We start from the raw sequence: 22,047 nt of genomic DNA, 5'->3' as shown, positions 1-22,047 counted from the left end.
AAATAAAGCTATTCAATATAATGTAATTGAGTTAGTTCAACTAATTATTATCAAATAAATAGAGCAATTCAAGATAATGTTTAAAAAAACAAAACGTTTTTTAATCCAATTATTATATTTGACAGAAATATTTTACTTTAAATGTCTATTCACTCTAAGAAGGGCTTGAATCATATATAACTATATATGTATTTTTTTTCCAGATTCTGCGCCTTTGCCACATTTGGAAAGGCAAGTATTTCACTTAACTAACAACTTTGGAAAAATAAGGGTCTTCACTCTTGTAATGACTGTTCAATTACACAATAATGTGTGTGATATAATACAAGTTGTTATTGTGATCCTATTGAAATGTATATATATAATTTTCAAGACAAGGAGAACTTCCAAAAGCCTGGAACAAATACTGAAAAGTATTGAAGAATTGTCACAACCTGGGACCAATATAAAGGTTAGCAGTTATTACAATGCTGATTGCCTTTGGGGAGTTGTCTGCAAAAGCCTGGAAGTGCCCAATACATCAGTGAATCACCAAAAACGTTATAACGCTGCTGCACATCTTTGGAAGGTATTTAGTTTAAATTATCAGTATATATACATGTTATTTTGAAAATTTTAATATATGCTACAAATGATAATAGGATAGAGAAATGAATATAAAACTATTGTGACGTTTTTATAGGACACCTCAGGGATAAAGAGCAACTTAAAAGGGACAGATGCTGAGAACAAATCGCCTCCTTGGTAAATTCTTTGGTAAAAATTTTACAGTGAAAACATTTTGTTATTGTTACGCATGCCATTACTTTTTTCATATACAATTTGAAGCAATACAAATTATTGTTCGAGTGGCCACTGTACAGTGAGTCAGACACTATTTGATTATTGATATTTATCTTAGGTTGTATACCAATGTGATACTGAAATGTTTAGTTACAGATGTAAGATCCAGTGCTGTCATTGTAAGATATTAGCAGAACAATAAGTGGATATATTGCTGTTTATAACATGAAATTATGTTTTCAGTTCCTACTACTTCAGAAAATTTGACTATTACTGATGTACTGACACTGTGCCATATCAATTTAATGTTAATTTACAGTGACTTGAATGCTCTTGTGTCTGATTGCATTATATATAAGTTGTTAGGCTATAAATTCAAATTACTTTCTGTGCCTTTTTAACTACAAAGGATGACAGTGATGTTGAAGAAATTCATCTGTCTCCACCTTTGGAACAAGAGGATGAATGTTCATCTTCATTTGAAAATGACCAACGGGAGAAGCTGTTGTTACCGACTCAGGAAACCTGTCATGCTCCAAAATCATTCATGCAGTGGGGTCATGCCTAAGGAGTCACCCAACACCACAAATGGTTTATGTTGCAAAGCCGATGCTGGAAAAGGTAATCTGGAGTGTACTGGAGAAGGCAGAAGAACACACTCTATTTTCTGTCGCCATTCCGGCTATTAGCTCTGGAATTTTCAATTTTCCTCTGCCACTATGTGCAGACATAATAGCCACAACCATCAAACAGTACATTTGCATAAAGGAAACATGGCCACCCTTCAAAATTAATCTTGTAAATAATGATGAAAAAACAACAAAAGAAATGGAAAGGGCCTGCAAGCTAATACTGAGTGGTCCACCAGTAGACAAGGAGACAAACTCGAAGATGCAAAAAAGGCAACGACAGCCATGGTCAACCCTCAGGTGACATTTATTTATTTTTCTCACATCCCATGAAACCGACACTTAATACACTAAAATATCACACAAATTAAAGAACAGTATCATTTTGTGGTTATGTAGAAATAACCTGCAGTATAAGTAATTGTGTTGTCTGTATTCACAGAAAGCAGCAGTGCAGCATATAAAAAGGAGAAAATCCAATGTTGAAGGGCCTATTTGGAAAAACTCCAGTGCTACAGGAAAAAATATTTCAAGAAGGCTTTCCCGACCAGTAAAGATAAATACACTGCAAAAAATCCTTCACCGTGACTACTGGTTGACCAGTGATGCCATTGATCAAGCCAGCTACCTCATGGCCGAGGATCATGACCACCTTGAAGGATTTCAATCTGTTTTACCGTTTAGCGCAATTGAACGAGGAGGGATTGTGCGGACTCCTGAAAAGAAATTTGTTCAGATGTTAAACATCAGACAGAGCCACTGGATAACAGTCAGCAATGTGTTTTGCAGTGACAATCAACTCGCCGTTTATGACAGCCAACGTAGCCCTCTGGACCCAAGAACATTGCAGGCACTGTCCTGGCTGCTAAGGCCACAGGCTGACAGTTTCGAAGTTTTGCAACCAGCAGTGCAGCAGCAAACAAATTTCAGTAACTGTGGAGTGCTGCTATTGCCACTACTCATCATTGATCATGTTTGCCACCATAATGATTATCATTTTCATATTCTGTCACCTTAGCTGTGCTTGTTTCTACTTTTTTGTTGTATTAACTGTCTTAACATATACGTTATATTCACATTACTATAAATATTATTATAGTTACTGTTAGGCTTTGCTTGCATCTCTGGAAGTGTGTCTGTCTCTCTCTGTCCATCTGTGTGTCTTTTCTCTGTTTCTCTCTCCTTTTCTTCCTCCCCAACCGGTCAAGACAGATGGCCGTCCTCTACAGAGCTGGGTCTGTCTGATGTTCCTGCCTGTTATAGGGAAGGTTTTCGTTGCCACCGTACTCTACAGAGGAATTGTTGGGTCTATGTAAATCATAAATAAGTCATTGAGTGTGGTCTTTACCTACTCTGTAAAGTGTCCTGAGATAACTTTTGTTATGATTCGACACTATAAATAAAATTGAATTGAATTGAATTGAATTGAGTGTTTGCAATAGCCTTTGCATATGCATCAACTAGAACAGTGCATATTCAATAAAGTAGGATGAGGGCACAACTGTACAAGTCTTTAACAAGAAACATCATCACATTTGGAATGAATGTCGAAGACAGACAAGCTGAGTCAAATATCACAAAAACTACAGTACCAGTACACTGTGTTTGCAGAACAGGTCATTACAAAGAGCTGATGGTTCAGTGTTCACTGTGCTAAGAGTGGTATCATCCCACATGAACTGCTACCGGGAATGATGACATCTGGCAGTGTTCCAAATGTGAGCAAACAAATAGCACTTGAGGTGAAACATTTTATTCAGGGAGACCACGTTGGTGGAGCACAAAGTGCTCAAAAGTGAATTACACGTCGACACTTTGACAGTTGTCAGATCTTACAACTTACCTATTTTCAAACATTATTTATAACATTTTTGTCTATCTTGAGAGTTTTTACTATTGGAAATGTACCTATGTTTAAACCGAAAGAAAAGAAAAACATTTAAAGGCTTCAGTTTTGCATTTAAAGTCGACAATTTGAAAGTTACTGTAAAAAATTGCAATTCTTTTTGTTTTGATTTGATACTAGTTGGCCTATGACATTGTTTAGAAAAAAAATATATATGTAAATTGGATTTGAAAGTTGGATTTTATTTTTTGACTACTAAAGACTTTCTTGGGGTTTTCAATAAAGAAACCAAATGAGCAAACCTCTGTCTTAATCAGGAGGAAAGCATCCAGCCAATATGAAATTTGACACTGCGAGGGATTTTGAATCTAATTTATTATGAAACCATACAGTAAAATGTTTTGATATTTTCCATAGTGATAGTCAGGGTCCCTGTGAACAAGAATCCATTGAAAATATTAGCAAACCTCCTATGAAATAAATTTAATTAATTCTCTAAAATCAGGAAATTATCCATTCGCCAGTATGCACTTTAACACTGGGAGGGGCTTTGAATCTAATTTATTATGAAACCATACAGTAAAATGTCTTGATATTTTCTAGACGGATAGTCAAAGTCACTGTAAACAAGAATTCATTCATTCATTCATCTTCAACCGCTTGTCCCTGTCGGGGTCGCGGGGGGCTGGAGCCTATCCCAGCTGACATCGGGTGTGAGGCGGGGTACACCCCGGACAGGACGCCAGTTTATCGCAGGGCACATAGAGCCGAACAGAGAATCCTTTGAAAATATTAGCAAACCTCCTATGGAATAATTTTAATTAATTCTTTAAAATCAGGAAATTATCCATTCGCCAATATGCACTTTAACACTGGGAGAGGTTTTGAATCTAATTTATTATAAAACAATGCAGTAAAATGTCTTGATATTTTCCACAATGATAGTCATAGTCACTGTTAACAAGAATCCATTGAAAATATTAGCAAACCTCCTATGGAATAATTTTAATTAATTCTTTAAAATCAGGCAATTATCCATTCGCCAATATGCACTTTAACACTGGGAGGGGTTTTGAATCTAATTTATTATAAAACCATGCAGTATAATGTCTTGATATTTTCCACAATGATAGTCAGAGTCACTGTTAACAAGAATCCATTGAAAATATTGGCAAATATCAGTCTCCTATGGAATAATTTTAATTCATTCTTTAAAATCAGGAAATTTGCACAGGGTATAAAAATCTGCTTTCCCCTCCACTTTGGCCAAGTCGGGCACCGACCGTAAGTGCAGTAATAGACGTGCAACAGATACTAAGTGGCGGCCGGCTTGACATGTTTTTTTCAATCGGCGGCTGACGTGGCCGCAGTGTCGTCTTTGCCTGCTGCAGACACAAATTAACAAGTGCCCTGCTCGACTTACGGTTTTGTTTGTCAGGCTGTTGCATGGTCAAACAATGGAGATGTATTGCATATGTCCATCTTTCTCCCACGACCGTATGACATTGACAACGATCCCGTATATCCAGTCGTCTGTGCGCAGATCCCATGTTGGATCCGTTGAAGCCGTTGTTTTCATTAAAATAGAGAGAATGCGCTCATCCCTGTACAGGATGAAGACGTGCTCGATAAAAACGGAATTATAGTTCGTCTCAACTTCTTATTTGTGTATTTACATTTTTTTTTTTATTATTTCTTCCCCAAGCTCATAAAACTATTTGGGTCACACATAAATTGACAGGGTCGGTCGAAGGTCAGGAACCGAACAAAATTGTTTTTTAGACCATCACTTGTCAGCGTGGGCACGTCAGAATGTTGCAGTTTTCACTGCTACAATGTTGCATCTGTGGCTGCTGGTAATGCAACCACATACAAGCCTACTGTACTGGGCTATTTTCATCATCATGTTTTTTTTTTTTTTATTAGACAGCACAAAGGTCCGGATTATAGCCCTGAATGCCCAGGTCTAACGACGTGCCTGTCTCCCCAGTCAGATGGAGTCATATAACGACTGTGGCACAGCGCGAGTCGTTTTATAAACACAACACCAAATCTAATTGTTTCTAAAAAAAAATCAATCCTCACGTTAACTTGATAGCTCCAAAATAGAAAACCAAAAAATACATTATTGCTCACCCGTTCCTCAGTCGGTAACAGTAGTCTGTTGCACTGCAGCAAGTTCATGCTCAATTTTCAAAGCCATAAAGATCCAAACTTTTAGACACTTGTTCCACTGTTGGTCTCTAAACTGAGCAAGTTATGCACATGATTGACCTACTGTCGTTAAACGATGACCAAATCAGCAGAAAAGATTGTGTCAATGATGGAAACAAAACAAACAGCCTCTTCATTGTAGCGCCGTGACATGAAAGAGCCGACACTTGCTGAGCTGCAGTGTTAAGAAGCCTTTTATTAATAAAGTTGGTTTGATTGATTATTACTAATAATACTTATAATGTAGCGTTTATTATAGTGGATATATATTCAGTGATATTCTTGCTATGCTTCAGGAAAAAATGCAATAATATTTTTCATAGAAATAAATGTATTTCAAATATAATAACGACCCACTTGAAACTTTAAGTGCTGAGTCTAATTAAAGGAAATCCGTTGTGGCGACTAAGAAGTTTAATCCCTAGACTTTCATGTAAATCTGATACATTTTTTCATATAAGTCTGATTTCCTGTTGCCTGTAGGTGCGCTGTGTCTGTTAGACGATATTGGCATGTAGTTGTCCTCAGGCCTCGACTACAAACATCTCTGGGAAATGTGGTGCAGTTTGGACAATTAATGCTAATGTTAGAAGGCTTGTGAATGTTCTCATTCGTCCAGGTCATAGTTATCCTCAAAGCAATTTCAGTCAAAAACAACTGGACTGGTTGTTTGTCTAGGAAGACGTTTCACCTCTCATCCAAGAGGCTTCATCAGTTCATGTACGCATCTGACAAGGCTGGGACTGGTCCAACTAACTGGTGTGGAGATCCAGGTATTTAACCTCTCACAAGGCCGATGATGTCACTGAAACCCTTTGTGCGCAAAAAGCCCACGCCCGTCGTTAGAGTGACAGTCGTTGGTGGGCAGTTGGTTTCGACTTCGTTAGTGCTCGATTGAGTCTGAACGACAGTCGTTGGGGTCACCGAGGCCATGTGTGAACAGTTGTCCTTTGAGGTTAGATTGTTGAATCTCCTGGGAAGGGATGAAAGGGCAGCATTGTAAATTGGAGATAAGTGGTGTCTCAGGCCTCCTCCTCTGTTTAGCGATGGTTTTTCCACTTTTACATAGATGGCTTCTTTTACTCCTCTTTCAAACCATCTGTCCTCTCTGTCCAAGATTTGGACATTGCTGTCATCAAAGGAGTCGGCTTTCTCCTTGAGGTGTAGGTGGACAGCGGAGTCAAGGCCTGAGGAGTTAGCTCTCCTGTGTTGGGCCATGCGTTTATGCAGTGGTTGTTTTGTTTCTCCAATGTAAAGATCTTTGCATTCCTCGTTGCATTGGACAGCATAAACCAGGTTGCTTTTGTGGTGGTGTGGTGTTCTGTCCTTCGGATGTACTAGTCTCTGTCTGAGTGTGTTACCAGGTTTGAAATACACAGGGATGCAGTGTTTGTTGAAGATCCTCCTGAGTTTCTCAGATACCCCAGCCACATATGGGATGACTATGTTGTTTCTCCTGTTATCTTTTTCTTTCTCAACCAATTTGGTTTTCTTTCTGGAGGCAGCTGCCGTTTTAACAAAGGTCCAGCTGGGATAGCCACAAGTTGTGAGGGCGCCTCTCAGGTGCTTGCGTTCTTCCCCTTGAGCCTGTGAGCTAGTGGGTACGTTATCAGCTCTATGCTGCAGTGTTCTGATAACGGCAAGCTTGTGTTCCAAAGGGTGGTGAGAGTCGAAAAGTAGATATTGATCCGTGTGAGTGGATTTCTGTATACCCCTATGTGGAGGCTCCTGTCATTCTCCATATGGACGTCACAGCCCAAGAAGGGCAAGCTGTTGTCCTTAACTTCCTCTCTGGTGAACTTGATGTTTCTGTCCACTGAGTTGATATGTTCAGTAAAAGTTTGCACCTCTTCGGATATGATCTTAACCCATGTGTCGTCCACATATCTGAACCAATGGCTTGGGTTTACTCCTTTGAAGGATTTCAACGCCTTGTCCTCTACCTCCTCCATGTACAGATTTGCCACAATAGGGGATACTGGTGAACCCATGGCACAGCCGTGTTTCTGTCTGTAAAAAATGCCATTGAACTGGAAATATGTGGTATTCAAGCACAAATCCAAAAGGTTGGCAAATGTGGTCTGGTTTGAGATTTGTTTGGTTTTGTAAGGAATTGTCCTGTGTGAGCCGCTCTCTTACAGTGGCCAAAGCCTCCATGGTTGGAATACAGGTGAACAAGGAAGTCACATCGTAGGACACCATGGTTTCATCTGGATCCATTTCTAGGTCTCAGACTTTGTTCACAAAGTCTATGGAGTTTTGGACGTGGCGTGGGGTGTTTCCCACCAGTGGTGCCAGAATATTGGCAACATGCTTGGCAATGTTATAAGTGACAGAGTTTATGCTGCTGACAATGGGCCTGAGCGGGGCCCCTTCTTTATGGATTTTTGGGAGTCCATATAAGCAGGGGGTTGAGTCCTGGGGGTAAAGCCTGTAATACTGTGGTTTGCTAATGACTCCTTCCTTTTGTAGTTGCTGTAGACATTCTATCACCTTCTTTTTGTAACCGCTGATAGGGTCTCGTTTCAGAGTTTCATAAGTGTTAGAGTCACTGAGTAATGCAGAGATCTTTGCCTGATAATCAGTTGTATTGAGAACAACTGTGCATCTACCCTTGTCTGCTGGAAGCCATGACACCAAAAGAGGTACCCGTTGTGGAGTTGATTACGGCTACGGCCTCGGCTATAAAGAAAAACAACCTCAATGGAACTGAGGCTGAACAGCTAAGGTTGAAAGTGTCAGCAGCGTTGTCCCAAGCTAAGGTCCCCCCATCCAACCTCACCATTGAGGAGAGAAAAGCAGTAACGGCACTGAGCAAAGACCACAGCATCACTATCCTTCCAGCAGACAAGGGTAGATGCACAGTTGTTCTCAATACAACTGATTATCAGGCAAAGATCTCTGCATTACTCAGTGACTCTAACACTTATGAAACTCTGAAACGAGACCCTACCAGCGGTTACAAAAAGAAGGTGATAGAATGTCTACCGCAACTACAAAAGGAAGGAGTCATTAGCAAACCACAGTATTACAGGCTTTACCCCCAGGACTCAACCCCCTGCTTATATGGACTCCCAAAAATCCATAAAGAAGGGGCCCCGCTCAGGCCCATTGTCAGCAGCATAAACTCTGTCACTTATAACATTGCCAAGCATGTTGCCAATATTCTGGCACCACTGGTGGGAAACACCCCACGCCACGTCCAAAACTCCATAGACTTTGTGAACAAAGTCTGAGACCTAGAAATGGATCCAGATGAAACCATGGTGTCCTACGATGTGACTTCCTTGTTCACCTGTATTCCAACCATGGAGGCTTTGGCCACTGTAAGAGAGCGGCTCACACAGGACAATTCCTTACAAAACCAAACAAATCTCAAACCAGACCACATTTGCCAACTTCTGGATTTGTGCCTGAATACCACATATTTCCAGTTCAATGGCATTTTTTACAGACAGAAACACGGCTGTGCCATGGGTTCACCAGTATCCCCTATTGTGGCAAATCTGTACATGGAGGAGGTAGAGGACAAGGCGTTGAACTCCTCCAAAGGAGTAACCCCAAGCCATTGGTTCAGATATGTGGACGACACATGGGTTAAGATCAAATCCGAAGAGGTGCAAACTTTTACTGAACATATCAACTCAGTGGACAGAAACATAAAGTTCACCAGAGAGGAAGTTAAGGACAACAGCTTGCCCTTCTTGGACTGTGACGTCCATATGGAGAATGACAGGAGCCTCCACATAGGGGTATACAGAAAACCCACTCACACGGATCAATATCTACTTTTCGACTCTCACCACCCTTTGGAACACAAGCTTGGCGTTATCAGAACACTGCAGCATAGAGCTGATAACGTACCCACTAGCTCACAGGCTCAAGGGGAAGAACGCAAGCACCTGAGAGGCGCCCTCACAACTTGTGGCTATCCCAGCTGGACCTTTGTTAAAACGGCAGCTGCCTCCAGAAAGAAAACCAAATTGGTTGAGAAAGAAAAAGATAACAGGAGAAACAACATAGTCATCCCATATGTGGCTGGGGTATCTGAGAAACTCAGGATTTCAAACCTGGTAACACACTCAGACAGAGACTAGTACATCCGAAGGACAGAACACCACACCACCACAAAAGCAACCTGGTTTATGCTGTCCAATGCAACGAGGAATGCAAAGATCTTTACATTGGAGAAACAAAACAACCACTGCATAAACGCATGGCCCAACACAGGAGAGCTAACTCCTCAGGCCTGGACTCCGCTGTCCACCTACACCTCAAGGAGAAAGCCCACTCCTTTGATGACAGCAATGTCCAAATCTTGGACAGAGAGGACAGATGGTTTGAAAGAGGAGTAAAAGAAGCCATCTATGTAAAAGTGGAAAAACCATCGCTAAACAGAGGAGGAGGCCTGAGACACCACTTATCTCCAATTTACAATGCTGCCCTTTCATCCCTTCCCAGGAGATTCAACTATCTAACCTCAAAGGACAACTGTTCACACATGGCCCCGTGTGACCCCAACGACTGTCGTTCAGACTCAATAGAGCACTAACGAAGTCGAAACCAACTGCCCACCAACGACTGTCACTCTAACGACGGGCGTGGGCTTTTTGCGCACAAAGGGTTTCAGTGACATCATCGGCCTTGTGAGAGGTTAAATACCTGGATCTCCACACCAGTTAGTTGGACCAGTCCCAGCCTGATCAGATGCGTACATGAACTGATGAGAGGATGAGAGGTGAAACGTCTTGGATGAGAGGTGAAACGTCTTCCTTGACAAACAACCAGTCCAGTTGTTTTTGGCTAATGTTAGAGCAACTTCCTGTTTATGGCGAAGGATGGTCGCCACGACAACAGAATTTGATGAAAATCCAAAAGCTACATGATCACGCATCATGAAGGTCTTAAGTATGTGCTATCAGGATTTGAGGTGGATGTGTTCAACCGGCTAGGAAAAAGACATCAAAATATATAAAATGTAGCTTCCTGTCGCCAGTAGGGGGCACTATGACAATGTATGGTCATGATTTTAAAGTGTTAAAGACCACTTCCTGGTTCATGGCGCGGGGGCGAAATTTGAGGTCCCGCCACGGCCAGGCTGATTGATGAAAACGTGTATGCTCTGCATTCTACACATGCCTACCAATTTCCATACATGTAGGTGAAAGCGCATTGAGGGGCTCGACCTTGGCAATATTCAAGGGGGCGCTATCGAGCTAACATGCTACGCCCAAGACTGAGATCCATAAAATATCACATTTTTCACCACTTCTGATCAGTGTGCAAAGTTTTAAAAAAGTTCTACATGTTAAGCCCCTTAAAAATATGATTTAAGAAGAGGATTTGTTATTAAATAATAATCAATCCAATTACAATAGGGTCCTCAGACTTAGTCGGTGCTCGGGCCCTAATGATGATAATAATGATAATATTAATAATAATAATAATAATAATAATCATAATAATAATAATCATTCCAATTAGAATAGGGTGGAACACACGGCTAATTCACCCGTGTTAGCGTCCTTTTGACCACTCTAAACACAAAGATAAATTAGGCCCTTAAAACAATATATGGTTACAAGGATAAGAAGTCAAACTTTAGTTTAACACCAATAAATTAACTCTAAACACTACATCATCATTTATGTTTGTTGGTTCAACAGAAAGATTGATAGAATTTAGACAAAAACTGTCTGACTGGTGACACAATTCCGTTAGCATCCTGATAGATTTGGGTGTTTAACTCTTTCTTCTCTACTATCTGACATTTGTATTCACTACCAGTGAAGTGTGAGACTTATATTTGATTTTAGTGGACATCAGAGCTATCATTGCTGAGTAACTGGGCCTGATGCAAAAACTTCTCTTACAAGTGTCATGTTCAAGTGATTTAGGAGAACTTGCTACATTCACCAATTTTGACTTTTTTTTACCTGCATTCACACAAATACAGAGTAATAATTAGATTAAGACAGTTTGATTGAAATACACTGGGGAAATGTAATAATGATGACTTCTCCCAACCTTTTATTCTTCAGATTACTTGGTGACCCTGCAACATGTCCAGAAGTATCTGTTGTCAGTACGCTACATAGAGGAACTCCAGAAGTTTGTTGAGGATGACAACTTCAAGTAAGTTTCATGTCACATGTCACTGGCACTAGAACACAGAAATATACACTCATGAAAGCTTATGTAGACTTTCACCCTATGGACACTCCTCAAAGGTTTTACTGGCCCTCTAATGGCCAGATTAACAAGACATTCACTGAAAACTCCTATCCACTCGGTCATGCCAAGCTTTTCTTAAGCACATGGAAACATGGAAGTGGGCGTGACATTGACATGGGTCAATGCACTGGAAACAGGATGGAAAACAAAAGGCAGCAGGGTTCATCTTTCTCCAGAGTTAATTCTTCCAGCAGACACTGATGACTTTCTCAGGCAGCGTCTCAGATCCTCTACTCAGAAATAGGCCTGGCTGTCTGCCACGACTCGTGACACTTTGGATTTAACCCTTGAGGTTTTGGTTAGGGACTGCATTTAGGGGCTCTGGTTATACATGGTCTCTTTCTTACTACCACTTTTTTCAGACTGCAGGTTGGACATAAAGTATACTTTAATAATACATCAGGACAGATACAATTAAGATATTATCATTTGGATAATAAATGTAATTTCTGACAGGCTGGATGACAGCATAATAGCACAATACCCATGCTCCTCACTTAAAATATTACTAATACTTAGCTGAAACAAAAACCATTAGGCCTGAAAATCAACCAGGAACCATGAGCCATAAAAGAGAGGCTGAGACAGAAAATAATAAAAATATGCGGACTCCTCATGAACAGTGGTGTTTCCAGGTTTTGACTGGGCTGGCCAGAGTGGGGTGGCCACGGCAAAGTAAACCTGAAATGAATGGCATGTGATATGTGTTATTAACTAATGCAGAGGTGATTCATAATTTAATTCCAAAAATCAAATTAGCATTGATTATAATGTTATTTTTTTATTCAAGATCGAATTGATAATTCAGTTCAATTTTATTACAGTGCTAATTCATAAAAAAAGTTATCTCAGGAGACTTTACAGAGTAGGTATAGACTACACTCAATGACATATTTATGATTTACATAGACCAAACAATTGCCCCTTGGGTACGGTGGCAACGAAAACCTTCCCTATAACAGGCAGCAACGTCAGACAGACCCAGCTCTGTGGAGGACGGACATCTGTCTGCACCGGTTGGGGAGGAAGAAAAGGAGAGAGACAGACACAAAGACAGACAGTGACACACTTCCAGAGATCTCACTGCTCTAGCTGGAGTGTGACTATGTAAAAGTTCAGCTAAATACAGAGATGCCAGCCCATTCAAAGCTTTAAAACAAATAACAAAAGTTTAAAATCAATCCTGAAGTGGACAGGTAGCCAGTGGAGTGAGGCCACAAGTGGTGTAAGTTGGTTGCGCTTTCTTTTACTAGTGAGAAGCTGAGCAGTTGCATTTTGTACAAGCTGTAGGCGTCAAAGTGAGAAGTGGTCCATTCCAACATACAGAGAGTTACAGCCCAATTCCAATGAAGTTAGGACATTGTGTAAAACGTAAATAAAAACAGAATACAATGATTTGCAAATCCTTTTAAACCTATATTCTGAACTTTTTAGTTTTTTTTTGCAAATATTCACTCATTTTGATTTTTTGATGCCTGCAACACTTTCCAAAATAGCAGGGAAAGGGGCAGGTTTACCACTGTATTAAATCACCTTTCCTTTTAACAACACTCAATAAGAGTTTGGGAACTGAGGACACTAATTGTTGAAGCTTTGTAGGTGGAATTCTTTCCCATTCTTGATTGATGTGGGACTTAATTTGTTCAACAGTCCGGGGTCTCTGTCGTATTTCATAGCACCAGACATTTTCAATGTGAGACAGGTCTGGACTGCAGCAGACCAGTCTAGTACCTGCACTCTTTTATTACCAAGTCACTGTTGGAACACGTGCAGAATGTGGCTTGGCAGGGACGTCCCTGAAAAAGACGTTGGATGGCAGCGTATGTTGCTCCAAAACCTTAACTTTATTTTGAGATTTGGGATTTATAAATGTTCTTACATTAATCAGGTTAGTCTGTAAATTAAACAGATATGTGTATCATGCAGCTATGATGAGACAGAGCATTACTAATAACGAGAGAAAACAGACGCACAGATGAAACAAGGCTGATTGTATGATGTAATGTAGACACTCACATGACAGATTGTGTTTGAAGTTTGCATGGTGTCAGCTCTTCAAATAGGAATGCATAGACATAACCAAACCCAATTTAACTAATTATTAACTATTTTACCCACGGTTACTTCCACGCACACTGTTTAATAAATACTTTCCATATGTGATGATGAGTGATAAAGTCCTATTTTCCAAGGAGCAATTTTTTTTTTTCACACTTAGTCCATTTCAGCCCTCTAGACAAACTCAGATCTATGACTCAGCATTATTTGCGCATATGTGAGTAGAACTCAGATCCCTCTGAAGGATGGTCTGAATACGGTAAGCCACAAGTCCTTGTTGAGGTTCACTTAAAGGTTAAATATGGAGAATGAGCAGAACACCACCATCTCTTGTCTCAAGATCGTAGTCGCAACAACAAAAAATATTTCCAGCACTCAGGTTGCCAGATTTGTTGCAGAGTGTGTCAAGCAATCAGCCTGCTCCATGTCAGTGAGTAATCATACAGGGTAACAACTAATATAGACTAATCAATTAATTTGACAACAGTATGTAACGTTAACCGGTCTTGAACTGGAAGTCTTTCTTTGAGGGGTGAGGAATCCATGAGCTAGCTCTCAACTCAAAATGATTCCTTGTTTCTGTAGCCTAACAACAGACCACCCTGGCTACCAGCAACACCCAACGCTATTGGCTGCTACAATGGAAACAGAACGGCACAAAAAGTCATTGTCAAACCCGTCAAAAATGTTTTAAATATTAATTCAGACTAAATATATATTTTTAAGGGAAAGCAATATCTTCATTCTGTACCCTTGGGCCGTGGGTTTATTTTTTATTTTTCTAAATATAGCTTTTAATAAAGATTCTAGATATTCAACCTTTAATCCTTGCATTGTGAACACAAAGCGCTCCAGGTTAACTTCGCCCTTCGCCATTTTGCCCTACAGGCTTTCCGTAGACAAGTGCTTGAAAAAATAAATAGACAGAACTGTCCGCTCGTAACACCAACAAGCCCAGTGGATGAGGAGTAGTTTGGTCCAAGGAAGAAACTACACACTCAGGGTTTCTTACAATGTTCACATCCTACATAGAAGAAAAATATCACTGACGACAAGAAATCATCTACCAGTCATTCTGTTGGATTAAGGGTTGTCCCATGCACGATGATAAGCAGTGATGAAACCGTATCCATTACATGAATAGAGTGCCAAATAGCTACATACTGTGGTCTAAATGGTCATTTTCTTTACACTGTGAATCAATAAGTGTTGTCACAGCAGCTCATTTGGTCTACTGTAGCACAGATATCACTGAGTGACTTAACCCACAAAAAGTGGAAAGGTGGAAAATAAATCAATAACAATAGTAACCTGTGGTGGAAGAAGCAGGCTTCAGATCTTTATCTTCAGTAAAAGTAACAATACCACTGTGTTAAAACACTCTGTTACAGTTAAAAGCCTTGCATTCATGTAAAAGTACAACAGTATTAGTATGAACATATACTAAGTAGGCTACCCAAAGTAAGAAGTAGTCATTATGCAGACTGACCCATTTCAGAACAGTATTGGATTATAATATTGATGCATAAATGTGCTCACTGCTTTAATGTAGCAGCTGGTAAAAGGTAGAGCTCATTGGATTACTTTATATAGGCCTACGGTTGTGTATTTTAACATTTAACAGTAGATAATAGTTTATTGTATTGAATATGAATTTACAGGTCAATCATTACCAGAAGAATGAAATGTTCAGACAAAAGCTGTGAAATGTGTAAATAATGAAATTATTATTTACCAGACCAATTGTTGTCTTTTAAGCTTTAAGGCCATCTTTATCTTAAGTAATAATACTAGTCCAAAATAATAGAAGATGCATATCCCCTTCTTATTCCAAGTGAAAACTACCTATAATCCAAAGCAGTAAAGCTCCAGAGGAACTATGTATGAACAGAAAAAGGACTGGGGCCCCATCAGAGGTGAAGTGGACCAGAGATGGAACTGAGTCCTTTTTTTAGATGAAGTGACAATGTGAGTCCCTTTTCTGTTGGTCCAGTCCTTGGTCCACTTAGTCTGAGTACGGTTCGTTTAAAAAGGACTAAATGTGAAAAAACTAAGAGACTTGTCCAAACTCTGCAGATAGTATTCTCCTACACTTCCCCTGATAATTTTCATTTCTGATACTTTTTTTTTTTTTTTAGTAGTTTTATGTCAGTAATAATCAAACAAGTACAATCCAATAAGAAATGACACAGGCAGGCAGGTGGCACAGTCTAGGGCAAGCAACATAATATTCAGACAGGGGGAGCCCTTCAGTACCACTGGGAGCATCTGGGATTATACTCCATCAAACAGAGCAATTGTGAGACCAGAAAATAAAAGTAAGGTGGAGGGGTTCATGGATGAACCCCCTTGTTGAACAACTCCCCTGATAATTTCATTTATATATACTATAGTTGATCTTTATTGGAATGTGGTGATACAAATAAGGACCCCAGAACCTACAGATGCAGTGCTGCTGTATGATGTTAAACTGTTCAATAAAAGATTAACCTTAATTAACCTTAACTAGATAATATATTTCATCTCTGAGACTAAAGTTTATCTTTCCAAAATTATACCATATTTCAAAACATTGGGGAGACATCAAAGCCAGCGGTAAATCACCAAAGAGACTCAAAACTCCAAGAACGAGAAACATTTTCAGATTATTATTTATTTGGATAAATTTACCACATATTTGAAATCCAATTCATACGTTTCTTGTCTGAACTTAATTTAGTAACACTCGTAGGACAAACAGCTAGGAGCCTGGTTCAAATTCTCTGCCTGGTTGACATGAAATTAAGTTTGGGATACTTGACTAAGTCCGCACAAGTCAGATGCCAAAGTATCCTCTATAAACCAGTGGAGCAGGACCAGTCAGCACTACTCAGGAAAAATCTCCTCTGTTACACTTAAATTATACTGACACTGCAGCTCCGTTTTAAATCTAATATTCTTCACCAGTGATGTACATAAGTATTCAATCTGGACAAAAGTGACTATGGGCTAATGGATAAGCAGCAGTGTGCTGTTGTCTGATGGAAGCATTTTATGTTGCAGGCTGTCTCTGAAGATTGAACCTGGCAACAGTTCCCCTCGCATTGCTTCTTCTAAAGAAGACCTGGCAGGTAAGACACGTGGAAGAGCTACACTGATGCAATAGATTCAGAGTGGTTTGACCTTTAATCAATATCAGGTATTTATTTGAATGCCTTATTTAGGTTTTTATTACTATCATTAGATTAAATTACATTTTATGGGGACTATGCAATTAGTATTCCTGTGCTATTTATTTTGTTGTCAGAACAACAAAATGTTTCCAGGCACCCAGAATGGGTCACATGTTACAGCAGCAGTATAAAGAATACACTTTATTTACAGTATATAGCACATTTAATTAAATGCAGCTCAAAGTGCTTTCTAAAAAGAAAAAGTCACTGGTATTAAAAACAGAAAACACAAAAAGCCATAAAACAATGAGAAATATTAAATAATAACAAGTATTATGAGTGAATGAAATAAAAGCACTTCTATAAAATATGTTTTGTTTTGTTTCCTAAAACCATCAACAGAAGTGGACGTCTTATTTTGTGGTGGGAGTTTGTTCCAAAGCGTCGGTGCAGAACAACAGAAAGCTGCTTCACTAAATGTTTTGTTTGTCATTGAGCAGCCAGCACTAGGAGGCCTGAGGGGACAGTCTGGAACACATTCAGATATGCAGTCAGAGAGGGAAGGAGCTGCCAAATCATTTATGGCTTTAAAATGGTAAATGGACTTGCATTTATAAAGTGATTTTCTAGTCTTCTGCCATATTCACAATTTGCCTGATGTTTAAACATCAGTTAGAATGTATAATACTACAAAAACAGTAGAAATTGAGCATAATTTGATTTGTGTAAGAAGACCCCATCAGCCTCCCAGTCCATTAATATCCCCACCATGAGTGGAGAAGTTAAAAAGTGCTATGGGTAGAAATGATCTCCTGTGCCACTTGGTGGCAGCTCTTTTTCTTAAGCATTTGTTTTGGAGGGGATGGGAGATGTTGTTTAGCTACTTAAGTACTTCCATACACGACTCATGGAGCCTTTTTGATCGGTCGGGGCGAAGTGATTGCTGTAGTTCACTTCCACGTGGGGCTTGTTATGCCATGTGAGTTCCACTTCTTTGTGACCTCATACTTCTGAATGCTGGATGATATGTATATATGACTACATATACGTATATATATATATATCTATATCAGTGGCTATTGCTCTAAGACTGCAAGGGAAGGTCAACTGAATATGCGCTAGAAAGCCTTCATCTTTTGTTCAGAATCAGCTCCTTATCACAGGTATCCAGCGCTACTTCCTTCTCATTCATCCCCACAGCTCCACAGCCCTTTACAGTCGGGCGCTCAGCTTCTCCTGACTTCAATGGGGAAGCGTAGAGCGGGTTGTTCCACTGCAGCCAAACTAGACGCTCATTGGATAAATGCGCTCAGCGTCTCTGGGGGTCTATGGGACAGTGGGCTGGCCTGGACGCACGGCTTCTGCATGATGATTGGATGAGCTGTCTGAGTCCAAGTTTTTCATTCCGTTGTTCAGAACTTATCCGGAGACTTGACCGATCCCCAGCAACTTTGTCTTTGTTAAAAACGACTAGCGTTGTGTTTGGCAACTCTGTTTTGTCACTCTGCGGTTTCTTTCCCCAACGAGAAGCGGCAGCTACGGAGCTTCTCCCCCCATCACTCACACTCACAGGCAATCACACTTCACAGTAGCCTGGCGCAGCAGCTCCAGCTGGGCCAAGGCCGTTTAAGCAGCCACGCATCTAAAATATGTGAGCGATGTGTGTTATAGTATGCTGTATAGATATAAATAGTTTATGTTTTAACTTTGGTGGTTTTTGTGGGGAGTCCTTTTGTTAATGTATTTTCTGAGCGTCTGTCTGTGTGTGATCCTGCGTGTGCCTGTGTTGACTGGATTGGTTTTAGGGGTCGGTGTCCGGTTTTAGGGGTCGCGATTATCTGACTTATTATTTACGCGTCTGTATATGTGTGTGTGTCGCTGTTAAGTGGCGTATTATTTCAGCGTCTGTGTGATTGTAGTTTGATGTTGATGTATTGTGTGACAGCGCATGCGTGGTAAGCCTCCCGTTTTTTTTTTTTTTTTAAGTATAGGTCTTTTTACCTTAGTTGATGTGTCCTGACATGTTTTAATGTGAGGGTTTTATTGAATCCTTATGTTGTAAATAATGTGAAAGGGTAAGAGTCGGGTTTAAATGATAGTTGTTTTGTTTTTTAAATAGTAAGACCATGTTTTCATGTATAATAGGAAAGATGCTGATGTAGTGTTTTTAGTTAAAATAGAGATGAGTAGAGTTACCAAAAAAAAAAAAATAGTATGATTGTATATAGATGAGAATGTAAGTCTATTGTTAAAAAAAAGTAGGCAAGAGTACTTTATAAAGTGGTGTTAATGTAAATGTAAAATCTGGTTAAAATATTGGTGTTTATATGAGTAGAGATTTAATCAAAATAGTATTTTTTAGTTCTGTCTCTTGTGATTTAGTTTAAATTAGTGGTGTTTAAACGAGAAGAGATATAGTCAAGATAGTATTTTCTCTTAGAGGCTGTGTTTTCTTGTTAATTCTTTCTCATTAGAGGTGTGTGTGTGTGTGTGTGTGTGTGTGTGTGTGTGTGTGTGTGTGTGTGTGTGTGTGTGTGTGTTGTAGTGTTTTTAGAATAGTTTTATTTATATGAGAAGATTTTTTTCTTATCATTACAAGTTTTTATTTTGTTACTTGTTACAGTCGTGGGAAACAGAGGGATTGGAGGTTGCAGACGTATTGTCTTAAGGTGATGTGTCTTGATATGTCTGTAGAGGTGTCTCATTGAAACTCTTTGAGGCAGCCTTTCCGAGATCCGCTCAAGGTGTCACTTCCCAGCGTTGTCCTGTGGGGGTCTCAAAAAAGGATACATCAAAGTGTGGGTGTATTTGTAAACGCCTTGAGGGAGTGGTGTTTCCCCTGAGCGACTATGTAGCGAGGGTTGGTTGAAGCGATCATTTAACGAAAGAACGACAGCGAGAAAAAGGCTGCATTACATTCGAGCAATTTTTTCTTCTATTCTACAATCCCTTGTGAAAATACTGCCAAGGACATGGGTGACACAGTTAATTATAGCGGTTTCTTGACGCCAAAATGCGTATAAACCTTGTTAATGCTGAGATTCTTATGGCACATAAAAGGAAGGGGGAGTTCCTAAAAACCTGGCAGAATTTTTGGATCATAAAGCATGGTCTCCGATGTATGACTGGGATGTTGCAGACTTTAGGGCGGCTGGTTATTTTTTTGAACAGGGAGCAGTATACCTGTATTCAAGAGAGGCCGATGAAATGTTTGTACATGGTACAACACCTCACATCCATTTCTTTGCTGAAACTGGTATCATTTTAGAAACTAAATATGCCGTGAGCTATGTAGCTCAAATAGTGTGTACGCTGAACAGTGGGATGGATCAGTGGCCGGAGAGACTTACCGCGTGGAGAGTGATCTTGAGGTCTATGACCCCGAAGCATGCATTTTTTTCAGACACTGCATGGACAACAGCGTAATTCAAAAGACAAGGAGGGGTTCGCCTGATGAAGACAAACATTTCCCGCTTGCAGCCAAAGAATGGGAAACATGGTTTACTACTGGATTTTTAATCCAGTGGAGCGATTGGAGGAGGGCCCTTGATGTTTTTGCACGTATCGACACCTTATTCGGATGGAACAAGGTCTACAAGAGCTATGAAAAGCTTAGCAAAATACTTTTGACACCTCTGGTGTACCCGAGAAGGTCAAGAACAGCTGTTTGTAGAAGAAAGGACTGAATGTAAGTTTTCTTTCTTTTTTTTCTTTTTTTTTTTAAATTTGATATAATTTGTAGCCTATGTTTGTAAAGTTGTGACCAATTATGCATGGTGTGATACACCTCTGAAAAATGGCCAGGAGTCCTGCAGTGACAACTCCTGGGTGAAAGACTTGATTTGGGGGAAAGAAATTTGACATTTCTTACTTCTGGAGAAAAACCAACAGGCGACCCCTACAGGGGTACACAGGACGACCAGGATGATGAGCCGATGGACATATCTGCGTGTATTACGTCACACACCCCCACAGCTCACGATGTTATTGAGGTAACAGTAGCCCATTATCTACACAGAGTTCTTCAACAAAGGGCTGAAAAAGACTGTGTATTTTATTTATACATATGATGTGTACAGAACACCGCATTCATGCCTCGACATTCTTCCTTTACACTACATCTGCGAAAAGCAGAGACGAGATCCTCAGCCCACCGAACTGCAACCCCTCCCCACCACGACTACGTCTCGATATCCTGTCCATGAAAATCACGAACAGGATTGGTGACAAAGCACACCCCTGGCGGAGGCCAACCCCCACCGGGAACGAATCCGACGAGGATCCGGACACAGCTCTCGCTTTGGGTGTACAGAGATTGGATGGCCCACAGAAGTGACCCCCTCACCCCATACTCCCGCAGCACCTCCCACAGTATCTCCTGAGGAACCCGGTCATATGCCTTCTCCAGATCCACAAAACACATGTAGACTGGATGAGCATACTACCAGGCCCCCTCCAGGATCCTTGCGAGAATGAAGAGCTGGTCCGTTGTTCCACGTCCAGAACAGAATTTGCATTGCTCCTCTTCAATCTGAGGTTCGACTATAGGACGAACCCTCCTTTCCAGCACCTTGGAGTAGACTTTACCAGGGAGGCTGAGTAGTGTGATACCCCTGTAATTGGCACACACCCTCTGGTCCCCCTTTTTAAAAAGAGGAACCACCACCCCGGTCTGCCACTCCCTTGGCACTGTCCCAGACTTCCACGCAATGTTGAAGAGGCGTGTCAACCAAAACAGCCCCTCCAAACCCAAAGCTTTCAGCATTTCTGGACGAATCTAATCAACCCCTGGGGCATTGCCACTGTGGAGTTGTTTGACTACCTCAGTGACTTCCGCCAGGGATATTGACAATGATTCCCCATCAGCCTCCAGCTCTGCCTCTACAAAAGAGGGCGTGTTAGTCCGATTAAGGAGTTACTCAAAGTGCTCCTTCCACCGCCCGATTACCTCATCGGCTGAGGTTACCAGCGTCCCGTCTTTACTGTAAACAGCTTGGACGGTTCCCCGTTTCCCCCTCCTGAGATGTCGAATGGTTTTCCAGAAGCACCTTGGTGCCGCCCGAAAGTCCTTCTCCATGGCTTCTCCGAACTCCTCCCACAACCGCTGCTTAGCCCTTCTGGCCTGTCGGTA

At 40.5% G+C, this 22,047-nt stretch overlaps 2 protein-coding genes across 2 annotated transcripts in view; one reads left to right on the top strand and one right to left on the bottom strand.

Annotated features, from left to right (window-relative positions):
* The window catches only part of LOC310958610 (ras-specific guanine nucleotide-releasing factor RalGPS1), a 279,502-nt gene that overhangs the window by 175,578 nt on the left and 81,877 nt on the right, over positions 1-22,047 (top strand). Inside the window, exons 10-11 of the mRNA XM_083929621.1 lie at positions 11,514-11,607; positions 16,807-16,874. Of these exons, the coding sequence (XP_083785747.1) occupies positions 11,514-11,607; positions 16,807-16,874 (162 nt within the window). The remainder of the gene's footprint in view (positions 1-11,513; positions 11,608-16,806; positions 16,875-22,047) is intronic.
* LOC310958611 (angiopoietin-related protein 2-like) overlaps positions 1-22,047 on the bottom strand; it is a 113,151-nt gene that overhangs the window by 75,022 nt on the left and 16,082 nt on the right. The gene's annotated exons all lie outside the window — the stretch shown is intronic.

The sequence above is a fragment of the Echiichthys vipera genome, assembly GCF_963691815.1.
Source record: "Echiichthys vipera genome assembly, chromosome: 16".
Lineage (NCBI taxonomy): Eukaryota > Metazoa > Chordata > Actinopteri > Perciformes > Trachinidae > Echiichthys > Echiichthys vipera.
Note: the sequence above shows the minus strand (reverse complement) of the source record. Positions and strands in the feature narration are given on the sequence as shown.